The sequence below is a fragment of the Ranitomeya imitator genome, chromosome 3 (genome assembly GCF_032444005.1).
Source record: "Ranitomeya imitator isolate aRanImi1 chromosome 3, aRanImi1.pri, whole genome shotgun sequence".
NCBI lineage: Eukaryota > Metazoa > Chordata > Amphibia > Anura > Dendrobatidae > Ranitomeya > Ranitomeya imitator.
The window spans coordinates 513395594-513414946 of NC_091284.1; the positions used below are offsets into that span (position 1 = coordinate 513395594).

General features: G+C 42.8%; 1 protein-coding gene across 5 annotated transcripts in view; it reads right to left on the reverse strand.

Annotated features, from left to right (window-relative positions):
- OFD1 (OFD1 centriole and centriolar satellite protein) overlaps positions 1-19353 on the reverse strand; it is a 143080-nt gene that overhangs the window by 90746 nt on the left and 32981 nt on the right. For all 5 annotated transcript variants that reach the window (XM_069757724.1, XM_069757725.1, XM_069757727.1 and 2 more), the window contains exon 10: positions 18412-18531. In XM_069757724.1, the coding sequence (XP_069613825.1) occupies positions 18412-18531 (120 nt within the window). The remainder of the gene's footprint in view (positions 1-18411; positions 18532-19353) is intronic.

Genomic DNA, 19353 nt, shown 5'->3' on the forward strand with positions numbered 1-19353 from the left:
CCTTTAAGACCAGGGCATACTGGCCATGAGCGTAAGGCCAGGGAAGACCGGGGCATTTTTTTTTTTTTTTTAAATTATGCCCGAGGTGGAGCCCCCTGAGGGAAACTGGAAGAGCCGGGATCGGCGGCAGCGGGGGCTCCTGAGCTCATTTGATTAAGAACTATGGGAAAAGTGACCGGCTTCTGGCAGAGCAGAGAATGCTGGAGATGTGCCCCTTTTAAACTAGGGAACCCTTAAGACCAGGGAATGCTGGTCATGAGTTTAATAAAAAGGCATGGAAAGCTGGGGATGCACCTATGGGCACAAGACAGCAAAGCCAGCCACTAAATTTTAAAACTTAACATTTAATATGTATACTTCTAAAACATAGTAACATAGTAACATAGTAACATAGTTAGTAAGGCCGAAAAAAGACATTTGTCCATCCAGTTCAGCCTATATTCCGTCATAATAAATCCCCAGATCTACGTCCTTTTACAGAACCTAATAATTGTATGATACAATATTGTTCTGCTCCAGGAAGACATCCAGGCCTCTCTTGAACCCCTCGACTGAGTTCGCCATCACCACCTCCTCAGGCAAGCAATTCCAGATTCTCAATGCCCTAACAGTAAAGAATCCTCTTCTATGTTGGTGGAAAAACCTTCTCTCCTCCAGACGCAAAGAATGCCCCCTTGTGCCCGTCACCTTCCTTGGTATAAACAGATCCTCAGCGAGATATTTGTATTGTCCCCTTATATACTTATACATGGTTATTAGATCGCCCCTCAGTCGTCTTTTTTCTAGACTAAATAATCCTAATTTCGCTAATCTATCTGGGTATTGTAGTTCTCCCATCCCCTTTATTAATTTTGTTGCCCTCCTTTGTACTCTCTCTAGTTCCATTATATCCTTCCTGAGCACCGGTGCCCAAAACTGGACACAGTACTCCATGTGCGGTCTAACTAGGGATTTGTACAGAGGCAGTATAATGCTCTCATCATGTGTATCCAGACCTCTTTTAATGCACCCCATGATCCTGTTTGCCTTGGCAGCTGCTGCCTGGCACTGGCTGCTCCAGGTAAGTTTATCATTAACTAGGATCCCCAAGTCCTTCTCCCTGTCAGATTTACCCAGTGGTTTCCCGTTCAGTGTGTAATGGTGATATTGATTCCTTCTTCCCATGTGTATAACCTTACATTTATCATTGTTAAACCTCATCTGCCACCTTTCAGCCCAAGTTTCCAACTTATCCAGATCCATCTGTAGCAGAATACTATCTTCTCTTGTATTAACTGCTTTACATAGTTTTGTATCATCTGCAAATATCGATATTTTACTGTGTAAACCTTCTACCAGATCATTAATGAATATGTTGAAGAGAACAGGTCCCAATACTGACCCCTGCGGTACCCCACTGGTCACAGCGACCCAGTTAGAGACTATACCATTTATAACCACCCTCTGCTTTCAATCACTAAGCCAGTTACTAACCCATTTACACACATTTTCCCCCAGACCAAGCATTCTCATTTTGTGTACCAACCTCTTGTGCGGCACGGTATCAAACGCTTTGGAAAAATCGAGATATACCACGTCCAATGACTCACCGTGGTCCAGCCTATAGCTTACCTCTTCATAAAAATTGATTAGATTGGTTTGACAGGAACAATATCTTATGTTTAAAATTATAATTAGGTGCTCATGCGTACCAGTGCACTAGACAAAAAATAGTTTGATCTCACCAAACGCCGTTTCTCTCCTTCTTATAGATTTCTGTGCTTTTCCAGAGCACGGCGTAGGGGAGAGACAAGTAAACCTTTTCCCCTCAAGGGGGAGACGAAGGGGAGGGGGTGGGGGTTGAAACCTATCTCCCCTGTCGTGCCCCGTGTATAAGTCTCCCGCCCTGACAAGGGCAGTTCCCAAGTTTGAGCCTGTTTAAATGAAGCCCATTGGAAAATATAGCCACCCTGGATAATGTATCGTCTTATACTTCCTTTTTTCTTCCCGACGCGTTTCCCTCCCCGTTATGGGGGTTCATCAGGGGATTGAAAGAATGTCCAGGTTCATGAAGGTATTCTGCAGTGGCAGACAAAACCTCATCTAGTAGTATCCTCCATGTGAGGGTCAAGCAGTCTCTCTCTTGTCAGGTCTAGTTGCCATTAAATAAGGGAGGGGGAGGTGCTTGGACTCAGCGTCTGTCATCACTTCCCTTTTAATTATACCATACATATTATTCTATTTAAATCGCTCCTTGTTAAACACATATTTCTAACAATACTCACAGAACAGTTTATTATACTCTTTAAGCAGTTCACATGTAGTTGTAGATTAGTTCTTATATCATGCGCTGTTCAGCGTGCCTCATTAACACCTCTGCGTAATGGAGCAACTGCGCATGCTCCTCTAAACCATAGAATTCCTTCACCCACATTTGCCGATCTGATTGATAATGACTCAGAACATACTACCACCCGTGCGCTCTTCACATAACCCGGCAAATGATCCCATCAACTTCAATCCTACTTATACCTTATTTATTATTTAAGTTCTGGACCCCTATCTACTCATAAGCACCTTAGTATACGCCTACGTATGATCAACTCACAGCGCCTGTGCGTGCTGAAGCCCTGTCAGATTCTATGTCACCTGACCTAGGTCCTGGTCGGTGTTTACTGCGTGCGCCTTACTCTGCCGTATCTCTGTACTACTCGGCTGTGTGAGCGCATAACCGCAGGTACTTAATCGTATTCTTTTTCTGCCATCTCCTACGTTCTAAGTTTATCAGCCAGATAAGGTAATTTACAGCTCGTTTACATTTGTACTATTCGGCTGTGTGTGCACCCAGCCGTAGATGCTAGGTCATATCCCTTATCTACCACCTACTGCGTTCCTCGCTTATCAGCTGAATACGCGGCCGGTAATTTATACCTTGCGACAATAAGTTATTTTTGTTGTCCGATCAGAAGAATATAATTCTCTAATGACCACTAAAAGGAATCTATGTATTATTAAAGGTTTCTTAAGATTATAAGCAGGCTTTACCATTTAATTGAGTCACGGGTCCCCATTATGTTTAGATGCTTTAGTGAAGTTTATCAGCCAGATAAGGTAATTAACAGCTTGTTGACATTTGTACTATTCGGCTGTGTGCACCCAGCCGCAGATGCTAGGTCATATACCTTATCTGCCACCTACTACGTTCATCAGCTGAATACGCGGCCGGTAATTTATACCTTGCGACAAAAAGTAATTTTTGTTGTCTGGTCAGAAGAATGTAATTCTCTAATGACCACCAAAAGGAGTCTATGTATTATTAGAGGTTTCTTAAGATTATAAGCAGGCTTTACCATTTAATTGAGTCACGGGTCCCCATTATGTTTAGATACTTTAGTGAAATAGAAATAAAATTTGGTCCCCCTTGTATTTTCAATTAGATATTGATGGGACAGTACTTCACCTCTGTATTGACTATTAGTGCGACTATGGTCTATCGCATTATAAGTACCTCTCAGAGTCACAATTGAGGCCTCCATATTCATTATACTTGAAGAGATTCCTTCTCTCACACATAGTGTCCTTTATGACTATAATAGTCGGAGCAGATTTAAATTTTAATCCTTTCTTTCTTTTGTATATATACACATATATCTCCCTTGTTTTGAGCATACATATATATAGTTCTTTCACTGTATCATGGGGCTTTTACTCATTATCTCTTAATGCCCCACGCTAATTAATCCTAGTGGTACAGTGAAAAACCCTGGTAGGTTTGCAAATTGCAACCCGGGTTTAGGTCTAACAGTTAGGCATTTTAACCCATTCCAAGGGTCATTTTGATGACTCGGAAAACATCGTCCCACACCAGTACAGCCACCATAACTTAGATTTTAGTGAGGGAGGGAGAGTTAAAGAAAACAGCTGAAATTCAGTTGTTCATTTAGCCCTAGGGGCCATTGAGTGTCTAAACGATAGATCCACCGACATTCTTTTTGCAGGATGGGCTTCATTTAAACAGGCTCAAACTTGGGAACTGCCCTTGTCAGGGCGGGAGACTTATACACGGGGCACGACAGGGGAGATAGGTTTCAACCCCCACCCCCTCCCCTTCGTCTCCCCCTTGAGGGGAAAAGGTTTACTTGTCTCTCCCCTACGCCGTGCTCTGGAAAAGCACAGAAATCTATAAGAAGGAGAGAAACGGCGTTTGGTGAGATCAAACTATTTTTTGTCTAGTGCACTGGTACACATGAGCACCTAATTGTAATTTTAAACATAAGATATTGTTTTAGAAGTATACATATTAAATGTTAAGTTTTAAAATTTAGTGGCTGGCTTTGCTGTCTTGTGTATTAATATTGGTCAGAGGCGTCTAGAACGTTACGTTTGGACTTTTGTTTTGCTAAAGTAATATATTGACAATACGGGTTGTTATGGCCGGTTTTCTATCTTCCTGTCCAGATACTGAGGTATGGCTGAATGAAGCCAAGGATATTTTCTCTGAAAAAGCATTTTGTCAAAAAAAGTACACTCCCACATATGCAGCAGCCTTTAATGATCTTACTAAAATATACAAGGAGCAGATCTCCTCCTGGTGGGAAATTCAAAGCCTGGAGAGCTATATAAAAAACAACATAGTACCAAGGGGTTTACGCATTAATCTTCTGCCAGCTCAACGGTGCCGCTCTCCACAATTAATGAGCAAGTGGGAGAAGGAAGCAACAGCGAGCTCACTAAGATTAATGCAAATTTTAGTGAACGAGGAGAAGAATAATTTTGAAGTTCTTAATGAGAAATTGAAAGAACAGATAGATATTACTAAAAAATTCAAGGAAGAGAGTGATTTCAGTGTAAAAGAAACAGCCCTACAGAACACAATTGAGAAATTCCAGTATCACTTAAAGGAAAGGAAACATAAACAATTCTGTAGGGATCTACAGGATTTTAAAGACAACAAAGTGTATCAATATCCGGGTGGGAGACAGGAACGGGAGAGAGAAACAGACATCTCATCAACAGACACCGAGTACTCAGATACAGACGTAAGACAAAAAAATACCAGAGGCCGCCAGAGAGGCAGACAGAGGGGCTACTCGGGGCGGTACACGACTTCATCACCAAGGGGGGGGGTTTTAGATCGGATATACCCATTGAGGAATCGGAACAACCCAACATACAAGGAATAGACTCACAAGTGATTAACTTGTCACAAAGGGTTATCACGGATATAGAAATGACTGTCCTTAGTAAAGGATTATCTTTTGTGCCTACAACAGATATGATGACCTTTGATGTCATCAAGGATATTAATCTTTTCGTGAGAAAGCTTAGATGGCACAAATTTTTTAAGGATAAAGACTTAAAAACATGCCGTGAGTATAACATCACCCCAGACATGTTAAGTGATGTACAATGTCTGGCAAACTTGGATGAAGTTGTACCAGCGTCTGTAGGAAGGGGCCCCTTCACTCCCTTTAAAAATGCAAGTACCAGAATGCCCCCCGGGGGGGAAGACATATCAGCTGTGGATGTATTCCTTAACTTGGTGACAAGAGACATCAAGAAATTAGGAAGAACATACACACCACACAATCTCTCCAAAGAACAAATGGAGGCATTGTGTGATCTTGAAAAAGACTCCTCCATAGTCATAAAACCCTCTGACAAAGGGGGAAATATTGTCATAATGGACATCAAACAATACAAAGATATGTGTCTTGCATTACTAAGAGATACTGGGACATACAGGGTTGTAAAAGAAAATCCAACAGCAAATTGCATGGATACACTTACAAAAATACTGTTAAGAGCCAAGGCCAATCAATTGATCAGCCAGGATGAGCTCTCTTTTCTACTTCCTCAATACCCCATTATGGCCACATTTTACAGCCTGCCAAAGGTACATAAAGGGTACACTCCCTTAAAAGGGAGACCAATAGTCTCAGGCATGGGAAGCATTTGCAGTAATCTGGGTACCTATGTTGATCACATATTAAAGCCTTATGTAAGCGCATTGCCCTCTTATATCCGTGATACGACAGACCTCCTCCAGAAATTGGAAGGAATACCTATAGAGAAGGATACATTGTTGGCAAGTATAGATGTCGAGACTCTCTATTCCTCCATACCCCATGAATTTGGAATTAAAGGAGTGAAGCACTTTCTCGGATCTAGAGGATGTCAGTTTGAGAGACATAACCAGTTTGTCTTGGAGCTCCTTGAATTCTCTCTAAAAAACAACTTCTTTACCTTCGATGGAAGAACCTACCACCAGCTCAGGGGCACAGCGATGGGTAATCCATCTGCACCAAGTTACGCAAATTTGCTCCTGGGCTGGTGGGAGGATACAACCGTCTTCTCGGAGGCTCTGGATGAGTTTACCAGATCTATAGATCTCTGGGTCAGGTTTATAGATGATGTTTTCATTCTGTGGAGTGGTACCAAAGAGAGATTTGTATCATTTGTGGCGGCGTTAAACATCAATGAAATTGGTTTACGTTTTACTTCGGTCATTGAGACAGACGAACTACCGTTTCTAGATATCTGTATCAGGAAAGCAACAGATAAGGATGTATTAACAACTTCTATCTTCCGTAAACCCACATCGACCAATTCCCTGCTAAGATGGGATAGTCATCACCCCATAGCTCAGAAAAAGGGAATCCCAAAAGGGCAATACCTAAGGATGAAACGGAACTGCTCAGAAGTTAATGATTTTAAATACTGGGCAGATAATCTACGAGAGAGGTTCAAGAGAAGGGGGTACCCGGATAAGATACTAAGGGAGTCCTTCCAATATGCACAAGCACAACCGAGGGAGGATCTACTCAAAATCAAGACGAGAGATGAAGAAAATCAAAATGTTATTCGCCTGATTACCACCTTTGACAATGGGGCGCAAGCAGTACGTGAGGTATTAAAAAGTCACTGGAATGTCCTGTTAATGGACCAAGATTTGGCGAAAGTCATAGGAACGACACCCCAGATTACATATAAGAAGGGTCGATCCCTTAAGGAGAGATTAGTGCATAGTCATTTGAGTAAACCAGAAGGAGGGACAACATGGCTACCAGAAAAACCAAAAGGTTGCTTTAAATGTGGATTATGTGTGGCTTGTAACCATATACGAACAGGAAAGGAGTTTGAGAATGACACCACCAAAGAGAGATTTACAATCAAGCAATTTATTAATTGCAAGACTACAGGGGTGGTCTATAAGGCTTCTTGTATTTGTGGCAAATCATATGTGGGAAAAACATTTAGAGAATTTAGACGGAGGGTGGGGGAGCATTTGGGGGACATAAGAAATAATAGAGATACGCCACTAGCGAAACACGTGAACAGCTGTCATGATGGCAACTGCAAAGTGGTTAGTTTCATGGGTATAGAACAAGTAAAACCCCCGGTGAGAGGTGGGAATTATGACAAAATAATCCTGCAAAAAGAATGTCGGTGGATCTATCGTTTAGACACTCAATGGCCCCTAGGGCTAAATGAACAACTGAATTTCAGCTGTTTTCTTTAACTCTCCCTCCCTCACTAAAATCTAAGTTATGGTGGCTGTACTGGTGTGGGACGATGTTTTCCGAGTCATCAAAATGACCCTTGGAATGGGTTAAAATGCCTAACTGTTAGACCTAAACCCGGGTTGCAATTTGCAAACCTACCAGGGTTTTTCACTGTACCACTAGGATTAATTAGCGTGGGGCATTAAGAGATAATGAGTAAAAGCCCCATGATACAGTGAAAGAACTATATATATGTATGCTCAAAACAAGGGAGATATATGTGTATATATACAAAAGAAAGAAAGGATTAAAATTTAAATCTGCTCCGACTATTATAGTCATAAAGGACACTATGTGTGAGAGAAGGAATCTCTTCAAGTATAATGAATATGGAGGCCTCAATTGTGACTCTGAGAGGTACTTATAATGCGATAGACCATAGTCGCACTAATAGTCAATACAGAGGTGAAGTACTGTCCCATCAATATCTAATTGAAAATACAAGGGGGACCAAATTTTATTTCTATTTCACTAAAGTATCTAAACATAATGGGGACCCGTGACTCAATTAAATGGTAAAGCCTGCTTATAATCTTAAGAAACCTCTAATAATACATAGACTCCTTTTGGTGGTCATTAGAGAATTACATTCTTCTGACCAGACAACAAAAATTACTTTTTGTCGCAAGGTATAAATTACCGGCCGCGTATTCAGCTGATGAACGTAGTAGGTGGCAGATAAGGTATATGACCTAGCATCTGCGGCTGGGTGCACACAGCCGAATAGTACAAATGTCAACAAGCTGTTAATTACCTTATCTGGCTGATAAACTTCACTAAAGCATCTAAACATAATGGGGACCCGTGACTCAATTAAATGGTAAAGCCTGCTTATAATCTTAAGAAACCTTTAATAATACATAGATTCCTTTTAGTGGTCATTAGAGAATTATATTCTTCTGATCGGACAACAAAAATAACTTATTGTCGCAAGGTATAAATTACCGGCCGCGTATTCAGCTGATAAGCGAGGAACGCAGTAGGTGGTAGATAAGGGATATGACCTAGCATCTACGGCTGGGTGCACACACAGCCGAATAGTACAGATGTAAACGAGCTGTAAATTACCTTATCTGGCTGATAAACTTAAGGTACCTTCACACATAACGATATCGTTAACGATATCGTTGCTATTTGTGATGTAGCAACGATATCGTTAATGAAATCGTTATGTGTGACAGCGACCAACGATCAGGCCCCTGCTGGGAGATCGTTGGTCGCTGAATAAAGTCCAGAACTTTATTTCGTCGCTGGACTCCTGCTGACATCGCTGGATCGGCGTGTGTGACACCGATCCAGCGATGTCTTCACTGGTAACCAGGGTAAACATCGGGTAACTAAGCGCAGGGCCGCGCTTAGTAACCCGATGTTTACCCTGGTTACCATCCTAAAAGTAAAAAAAAACAAACACTACATACTTACCTACCGCTGTCTGTCCTCCAGCGCTGTGCTCTGCACTCCTCCTGTACTGTCTGTGAGCCGGAAAGCAGAGCGGTGACGTCACCGCTCTGCTTTCCGGCTCCCAGACAGTACAGGAGGAGAGCAGAGAAGCAGAGCGCAGCGCTGGAGGACGGACGGCTGTAGGTAAGTATGTAGTGTTTGTTTTTTTTTACTTTTAGCATGGTAACCAGGGTAAACATTGGGTTACTAAGCGCGGCCCTGCGCTTAGTTACCCGATGTTTACCCTGGTTACCGGCATCGTTGGTCGCTGGAGAGCTGTCTGTGTGACAGCTCTCCAGCGACCAAACAGCGACGCTGCAGCGATCCGGATCGTTGTCGGTATCGCTGCAGCGTCGCTTAATGTGAAGGGGCCTTTAGAACGTAGGAGATGGCAGAAAAAGAATACGATTAAGTACCTGCGGTTATGCGCTCACACAGCCGAGTAGTACAGAGATACGGCAGAGTAAGGCGCACGCAGTAAACACCGACCAGGACCTAGGTCAGGTGACATAGAATCTGACAGGGCTTCAGCACGCACAGGCGCTGTGAGTTGATCATACGTAGGCGTATACTAAGGTGCTTATGAGTAGATAGGGGTCCAGAACTTAAATAATAAATAAGGTATAAGTAGGATTGAAGTTGATGGGATCATTTGCCGGGTTATGTGAAGAGCGCACGGGTGGTAGTATGTTCTGAGTCATTATCAATCAGATCGGCAAATGTGGGTGAAGGAATTCTATGGTTTAGAGGAGCATGCGCAGTTGCTCCATTACGCAGAGGTGTTAATGAGGCACGCTGAACAGCGCATGATATAAGAACTAATCTACAACTACATGTGAACTGCTTAAAGAGTATAATAAACTGTTCTGTGAGTATTGTTAGAAATATGTGTTTAACAAGGAGCGATTTAAATAGAATAATATGTATGGTATAATTAAAAGGGAAGTGATGACAGACGCTGAGTCCAAGCACCTCCCCCTCCCTTATTTAATGGCAACTAGACCTGACAAGAGAGAGACTGCTTGACCCTCACATGGAGGATACTACTAGATGAGGTTTTGTCTGCCACTGCAGAATACCTTCATGAACCTGGACATTCTTTCAATCCCCTGATGAACCCCCATAACGGGGAGGGAAACGCGTCGGGAAGAAAAAAGGAAGTATAAGACGATACATTATCCAGGGTGGCTATATTTTCCAATGGGCTTCATTTAAACAGGCTCAAACTTGGGAACTGCCCTTGTCAGGGCGGGAGACTTATACACGGGGCACGACAGGGGAGATAGGTTTCAACCCCCACCCCCTCCCCTTCGTCTCCCCCTTGAGGGGAAAAGGTTTACTTGTCTCTCCCCTACGCCGTGCTCTGGAAAAGCACAGAAATCTATAAGAAGGAGAGAAACGGCGTTTGGTGAGATCAAACTATTTTTTGTCTAGTGCACTGGTACGCATGAGCACCTAATTATAATTTTAAACATAAGATATTGTTTTAGAAGTATACATATTAAATGTTAAGTTTTAAAATTTAGTGGCTGGCTTTGCTGTCTTGTGTATTAATATTGGTCAGAGGCGTCTAGAACGTTACGTTTGGACTTTTGTTTTGCTAAAGTAATATATTGACAATACGGGTTGTTATGGCCGGTTTTCTATCTTCCTGTCCAGATACTGAGGTATGGCTGAATGAAGCCAAGGATATTTTCTCTGAAAAAGCATTTTGTCAAAAAAAGTACACTCCCACATATGCAGCAGCCTTTAATGATCTTACTAAAATATACAAGGAGCAGATCTCCTCCTGGTGGGAAATTCAAAGCCTGGAGAGCTATATAAAAAACAACATAGTACCAAGGGGTTTACGCATTAATCTTCTGCCAGCTCAACGGTGCCGCTCTCCACAATTAATGAGCAAGTGGGAGAAGGAAGCAACAGCGAGCTCACTAAGATTAATGCAAATTTTAGTGAACGAGGAGAAGAATAATTTTGAAGTTCTTAATGAGAAATTGAAAGAACAGATAGATATTACTAAAAAATTCAAGGAAGAGAGTGATTTCAGTGTAAAAGAAACAGCCCTACAGAACACAATTGAGAAATTCCAGTATCACTTAAAGGAAAGGAAACATAAACAATTCTGTAGGGATCTACAGGATTTTAAAGACAACAAAGTGTATCAATATCCGGGTGGGAGACAGGAACGGGAGAGAGAAACAGACATCTCATCAACAGACACCGAGTACTCAGATACAGACGTAAGACAAAAAAATACCAGAGGCCGCCAGAGAGGCAGACAGAGGGGCTACTCGGGGCGGTACACGACTTCATCACCAAGGGGGGGGTTTTTAGATCGGATATACCCATTGAGGAATCGGAACAACCCAACATACAAGGAATAGACTCACAAGTGATTAACTTGTCACAAAGGGTTATCACGGATATAGAAATGACTGTCCTTAGTAAAGGATTATCTTTTGTGCCTACAACAGATATGATGACCTTTGATGTCATCAAGGATATTAATCTTTTCGTGAGAAAGCTTAGATGGCACAAATTTTTTAAGGATAAAGACTTAAAAACATGCCGTGAGTATAACATCACCCCAGACATGTTAAGTGATGTACAATGTCTGGCAAACTTGGATGAAGTTGTACCAGCGTCTGTAGGAAGGGGCCCCTTCACTCCCTTTAAAAATGCAAGTACCAGAATGCCCCCCGGGGGGGAAGACATATCAGCTGTGGATGTATTCCTTAACTTGGTGACAAGAGACATCAAGAAATTAGGAAGAACATACACACCACACAATCTCTCCAAAGAACAAATGGAGGCATTGTGTGATCTTGAAAAAGACTCCTCCATAGTCATAAAACCCTCTGACAAAGGGGGAAATATTGTCATAATGGACATCAAACAATACAAAGATATGTGTCTTGCATTACTAAGAGATACTGGGACATACAGGGTTGTAAAAGAAAATCCAACAGCAAATTGCATGGATACACTTACAAAAATACTGTTAAGAGCCAAGGCCAATCAATTGATCAGCCAGGATGAGCTCTCTTTTCTACTTCCTCAATACCCCATTATGGCCACATTTTACAGCCTGCCAAAGGTACATAAAGGGTACACTCCCTTAAAAGGGAGACCAATAGTCTCAGGCATGGGAAGCATTTGCAGTAATCTGGGTACCTATGTTGATCACATATTAAAGCCTTATGTAAGCGCATTGCCCTCTTATATCCGTGATACGACAGACCTCCTCCAGAAATTGGAAGGAATACCTATAGAGAAGGATACATTGTTGGCAAGTATAGATGTCGAGACTCTCTATTCCTCCATACCCCATGAATTTGGAATTAAAGGAGTGAAGCACTTTCTCGGATCTAGAGGATGTCAGTTTGAGAGACATAACCAGTTTGTCTTGGAGCTCCTTGAATTCTCTCTAAAAAACAAGAGAAACGGCGTTTGGTGAGATCAAACTATTTTTTGTCTAGTGCACTGGTACGCATGACCACCTAATTATAATTTTAAACATAAGATATTGTTTTAGAAGTATACATATTAAATGTTAAGTTTTAAAATTTAGTGGCTGGCTTTGCTGTCTTGTGTATTAATATTGGTCAGAGGCGTCTAGAACGTTACGTTTGGACTTTTGTTTTGCTAAAGTAATATGATGCACCTATGGGCCCAGCGACTACTGGGCATGAGTCTTAAATACCAGGGAATGAGGTCATGTACCCTTAAGACCCGTGCCTTTAAGACCGGAGCTTGCAGGAGAGCCAGAGATTGCAGGCCTTAAGTATATAAAAACAGGGAAAGCTAGTCCCTTAATGCTGCCGGGGTGCGTGCGGGGAGGGGGTGGGGGGTGGTCGATTCACCTTACCGAGGTTCTGAGTCCCTCGTCTGGAATACAAAACCGCCGGCGGCAGCCCCTTACAGAAAAACTAATGACCGACAAATGGAGGAGGAGGAAGATGGCCGCCGAGATCTCGTCTGGAATGAGAAGCGCCTGAATAGGGGGGCGAGCCGCTAGAAGGATGCAAGCGGTGGGCGGGCTTCCCGGGATGCGGCCTAAACAGGGCCGAAGCCGGGGACTAAATTTATGGCTTCGGCCGGCGCGCACCCGCAGACTGAAGGGGAAAGTGCCGCGAAGCTCTGTGGGGACCCTGCCGCTATGGAGCCCTCCTCTGACCGCCGGAAAAACCCAAATCTCACGGAGCACTTACCCCAATATGAAGGGGATGGCAGATGCTGCAGGTCAGAGCTGTGCCCGGGTAGATAGGACGGTGCAGGGTTGGGGAGCCTCCATCCACCATCCCTGTAAAAGGGGGGTGGAGAGGAACCGTCTGCCTCCTTCCATCATCCGCTTTTTCAGTGGTGATGCAGTGGGGGCTGCTCGGACGCCACGCTGGAAGGTGCCTCTGTACAGCCGAGGGTAAAACCTGGTGGGCAGGGCTGAATGTCCGGCAATAGTCCTGGCTGCAGAAGAGGATACTGGAGGTGACACTCCAGTGCTCGTCTGATAAGGGAGGGGGGAGATCGGTGCCCTTGAAGGGGCCCGTCGCCCCTAGAATCAGCTCAGGCAGTGGCTTCCCACGTCGCAGGAGAGGATACGGAGAGGTAAAACTCCCGTGCTCGCCTGTTGTTGGTTCGGGGAGATCGGAACATGAAAGAATCCGTCGCCCCATTCGACCGTAGTAAAAAGTAAAAATCGGTAAAAAAGAGTTCTTTGGGTCTGAATAGCAGACCCGTCCGTGTGCCTCCTACGGACACTAAGCAAGAACTGGTTAGCTGGGAGCCAGCAGGAGGGTGTATACTGCAGGGGAGGAGCTAAGTTTTTTTGTATTACTTAGTGTCAGCCTCCTGGTGGCAGCAGCATAAACCCATGGTCTGTGTCCCCCAATGAGGCGAAGGAGAAATGTACATATTAGACAAAGATAACACAAAATGCAGTTTTTAAATGGATAACGAGATGAATGGCCACAGGTATATCATAAGGAAGGGTAGAACGTGCCACAGTTTGTCAAGGCACTTTCTTATTGAACATAAACAAGATCCTACTAACCTAAAACTCATTATTGTCAAACAAATATCATATTTTTCGCACTATAAGATGCACCGGACTATAAGACGCACCCAGGTTTTAGAGGTGGAAAATAGGAAAAAAATATTTGAAGCAAAAAAAGTGGTAAAATATTTAATAACATAAACAACATACTATTATATGTGGTGTTATTATATAGAATAGTATGTTATTATGCTGGAAGCTACGGGTAGAAGATGGTGCTGCGGGACCAGTGTGGTGTCTGTAAAGTACAGAACTATATGAAGACGCTGGAGGTCGAGTACAAGAATGGGGGCACAGAGTTTATATTTAAAGCACTGCTCCAGCACTTAAAAAATAACACTGGAGTGCTGCTTTAAGATCCCATGGGAGAACTATAACTATGACATTCTGGGAGTTATAGTTCACCACAGGAGTGGCAGAGTGGATTTTATGTGTTATTACTAAACTTTTAATTAATTCTTACTTCTACAGGCTGTGCTCAGTGCAGGTCCTGCAGCCAGCCAGCCACGCTAGAAAACCAAAAGTCTCTCTCTCTAAAGCTGACAGGACCTGTGGTGAGGTAAAGAAGGACTGGGGCATCACATGACCGCACAGAGCCCTCCCTCTTGTTACCTCACCACAGGTCGTGTAGGAGGAAGCTGCATTGTTTCTAGTGCGGTGTCTGCAGGAACTGTGATGACATCATGAAGAGGGAGGGCTCTGTGCTGTCATGTGATGCTCCAGCCCGCCCTCTTCATGACCTCACCATAGGTCCTATACGGGAGCACTCGGCATCAGTACAGCCCGCACTGCTGTCAGGTATGCTGCGATCCCTCCTGTGACACCCTGCTCCCTCCTCCACCAGACACACAATCTCCCCAGCCGCTGCAGGAATCCTGCACTGGGGAAACCATTTTTGTCCGTTGTTTAAGTGAAGGAATATTCATTTGCTGATTTGCCCACTGCTCGGCGCTGACATGTGGACGGAGAAGCGGCTAATGAATATTCCTTCACTTTAAGCATCGGGACCATGTGGTTCCCCAGCCATGGATTCCTGCAGCGGCGAAATTTTCCTGCCTCCTGCAAGTGTGATCCCACTTCGCCGCTGCTACCTCCCCATGTTACATTTGGACCATAAGATGCACCCCACACTTTCCTCCCAAATTTGGAGGAGAAAAAAAGTGCGTCTTATGGTCTGAAAAATACAGTACCCAAAAGTGTGTAACAGATTACAAAGACTCATCAGTAGGGAATACTATTGGATTTTTACATTAACCACTCTCAAACAGGATGGTTTAACCCCTATCTGACATGCGCCATATACATACTGTTCTGCGGGACCAATGTTCCTGCAAACAGCAGTACATGTATGGCGCCGTGATCGCGCGACCTCACACTGACACCTGCAGCAAAGCCCAAGATCAGCGATCACCGGCATTTAACCCCTCTAATGCTGCTGTCAGTAGTGACAGCAACATTGAGGAGAATCGCGTAGGGAACCCATTCCATCGCGTTGTCCTGATGGTCTCCATAGAGAACAAACAACAAATTTTGGGGTCCATTTTATCCTGCTACCCTTGTGAAAATACAAAATGTGGAGCTAAAAAAGATTTTTGTGGGAAAAATATGATTCTTTTATTTTCATGGCTTAACGTTATAAACTTCTGTGAAGCACCTGGGGGTTCAAGGTGCTCAATACACATCTAGATAAGTTCCCTAAGGGGTCTATAGTTTCCAAAATGGTTTCCATTGTTTAAGCACATCAGGGGCTCTCCAGACGTGACATGGCATCCACTAATTATTCCAGCAAATTTTACATTCAAAAAGTGAAACGGCACTCCTTCCCTTCCAAGGACTGTGGTGTGCCCAAATAGTAGTATTCCTCCACATGTGGGGTATCGGCATGCTCAGGAGAAATTGCACAACAAAATGTATGGTCCATTTTCTCCTGCTACCCTTGCGAAAGGAAAAAGAAATAGGTCTGAATGAAAATTTTTGTGAAAGAAAGTTACCCGTTTATTTTTTCCTTCCACATTCCATTAATTCCTATGAAGCACATGAAGGGTTAATAAACTTCTTGAATGTCTTGAATGTGGTTTTGTGCACCTTGAGGGGTGCAGTTTTCAGAATGATGTCACTTTTGGGTATTTTCTGTCATAGAAGCCCCGCAAAGTAAACTTCAAATGTGATGTAATCCCTAAAAAAATGGTTTTGCAAATTTTGTTGTAAAAATGAGGAATTGCTGGTCAGCTTTTAACCCTTTAACATCCTAACAAAAGAAAAAATTACGTTTCGAAAATTGTGCTGATGTAAAGTAGACATGAGGGAAATGTTATTTATTAACTATGTTGTGCGATAGGACTCTCTGATTTAAGGGCATAAGTTTAAAAGTAGCGAAATTTTCAAAATTTTTGCCAAATTTATATTTTTTTCACAAATAAACGCAAGTCATATTGAATACATTTTACCACTACCATGAAGAATAATATGTCACGAGAAAACATTCTCAGAATCAGTGGGATCTATTGAAGTGTTCCAGAGGTATGATCTCATAAAGTGACAGTGGTCAGAATTGTTAAAATTGGCTTGGTCAGGAAGGTGAAAACAGGCTTCAGGTGAAGGGTTAAATGAGTTTATGGATAAGGTCTCTTTCAGACATCAGTGTGTCTGGTTCTTGTTGTGACAGTTTTCACACGTACCGGTGAATGGGTCTGTGCACGTGTCAGTTTGTTTCCATGGACCGTGTGTCTGTGGGCAAAACATACTGACAAGTGCGCAATATGATGAAATAAGCGGTCATGTGCTGGGAAAGACACAAGCTCAGAGCCAGAGCCCGTATCACGGGGATACACGACGTATGACTTACCTATCAACATAGGTCGTGAAACGGTTAAAGGGATTGTAACTCTACTACTGCCTGCAGTCACTCTACTACTGCCTGCAGTCACTCTACTACTACTGTCTGCAGTCACTCTACTACTGCTTGCAGTCACTCTACTATTGCCTGCAGTAACTCTACTACTGCCTGCAGTAACTCTACTACTGCCTGCAGTCACTCTACTACTACTACTTGCAGTCACTCTACTACTACTGCCTGCAGTCACTCTACTACTACTGCCTGCAGTTACTCTACTACTGCCTGCAGTCACTCTACTACTACTGCCTGCAGTCACTCTACTACTGCCTGCAGTCACTCTACTACTACTACTTGCAGTCACTCTACTACTACTGCCTGCAGTCACTCTACTACTGTCAAGGTAAAAATATATGTCTTTATACTCTTTTGTACTTTATGTATTCTTATGCTGTGAAACAATAAGTTTTTCCCCTTGGCTTGCTAATGCATATGTAATTGTATTTAAGATGGCTGTCAGTATTCACCTTTGCCCCACTTTCACTCGGCTGAAGGAACAAGTTACACATTCCAGAAGGACAAGTATCATTTCTCTGGAAACGATACTTAAAGCGATGTGGACAAGATGTGGACAAAGGAAGATTGATCAGATGATGTCAGAGCCAACCAGAAGGACTGAATACTAGATACATTGCTCAACCCCCGCCTATCCCCGCCTTCTGCACACCTTCCCCCAATAGATCATGTAATGTTGTGTATCAGGAAATAAAGTTCAGTAGTTGCTGTGACGTTACACACGAGCATGCAATGAGTTTGAACCAGCATTGTGTCTGACTCATTCTTATCCGGTACCAACATGCTTTTATTCTGATTTGGAATGACTGGTGAAGGAAGGGTACTGTCGTGACGACCCCGACACTACTACTGCCTGCAGTCACTCTACTACTACTGCCTGCAGTCACTCTACTACTACTGCCTGCAGTTACTCCACTACTGCCTGCAGTCACTCTACTACTACTGCCTGCAGTTACTCTACTACTGCCTGTAGTCACTCTACTACTACTTGCAGTCACTCTACTACTACTACTTGCAGTCACTCTACTACTACTACTTGCAGTCACTCTACTACTACTGCCTGCACTCACTCTATTACTACTTGCAGTCACTCTACTACTACTTGCAGTCACTTTACTACATCATGCAGGCACTGTACTAATTCATGTAGTCATCTGCTGACTAAACTTCCCCGGGTTCTATCAATAGAAAAGAATTCCGAGATGCTCAAGAGTCTAGTCGGCACGTGACCACCCACACAGAAAATACATGGTAATGTCCACATCACACACTCTCATGATTTGGCAATCCGCAGTCACAGAGTGCCTGCATACTTTTCTTCTGACACCGGTTAACCACTTTGATAGCCTTGTAGCATATTATTAATGCTTTACCAACCAAGTGTGGAGACATTTCCTTTAACCCTTCTTATGGAGAATTCTTAATTTTATACTCTTGAGGTAGGATACACAAGCAGACAAACAAACCGTAAGACTTCATCTTTAATCTTTTTTTCATATGTATCTTCAATATTTTTTACATCCAGCTCTCGCTTCCGCAGCAGCTCGTTCACACTCCTGTTTTTCTCTTCTTGTAACTTTTGAGCTCTAAAATGGAAATTACATTGATCTATCATAAGTATTTAGCATCGATGCACAGTTTAATATATTATTAAAGGCTCACTGAAAATCTGACCTTTTCAAAACGGTGACAGATTTTTCCATTACCATCTCTTGCAAATTTTCCCTATACTGTAGGGGGTAGATAATCACGGCATGGCATTTCTAAGAGTCAGAGGTTTATGCTTTTTAATCAATCTAACTCATCTTTTGGCCTGTGTAGGCACCAAAATCCAATCATATAGTTTTATACATCTTTTAGGCACAAATTACAGTGAATCTATTGGGCCGTGCCCATCCTGCCAAGGTGCGCCCACGTTTCTGAAAAGTTTCTAAGTTGATGTAAAAATGCCAAAAGTTGCTACATTTTTTTTTACAACTAAGCCTATGTGCACACGTCAGGATTTCTTGCAGAACTTTCCTGAACAATACCGGACATTTTCTGCAAGAAATCCGCATGCGTTTTTATCGCACTTTTTTGCGTTTTTTTTCCGGAGATTTCCCAATGCAATAATATAGTAGGGAATGCGCAAAAAATCCGCAAAATTAATGAACGTGCAGCGTTTTTTTACTGCGATGCGTTTTTTTTTTTTTTCGCGGAAAAAAACGCAACATATGTACAAAAATTGTGGAATGCATTATAAATGATGGGATGCATATAGTGAAAAAAACGAGGAAAAAACACGAAAAATCCTCAACGTGTGCACATAGCCTTGTTGTTTTCTGACGAGAACTGAATGATAAATTCCCACCGACGTTTAATAAAATCATATATGAAATGAAGGTAATAAAATACGTAAAGAAATCACC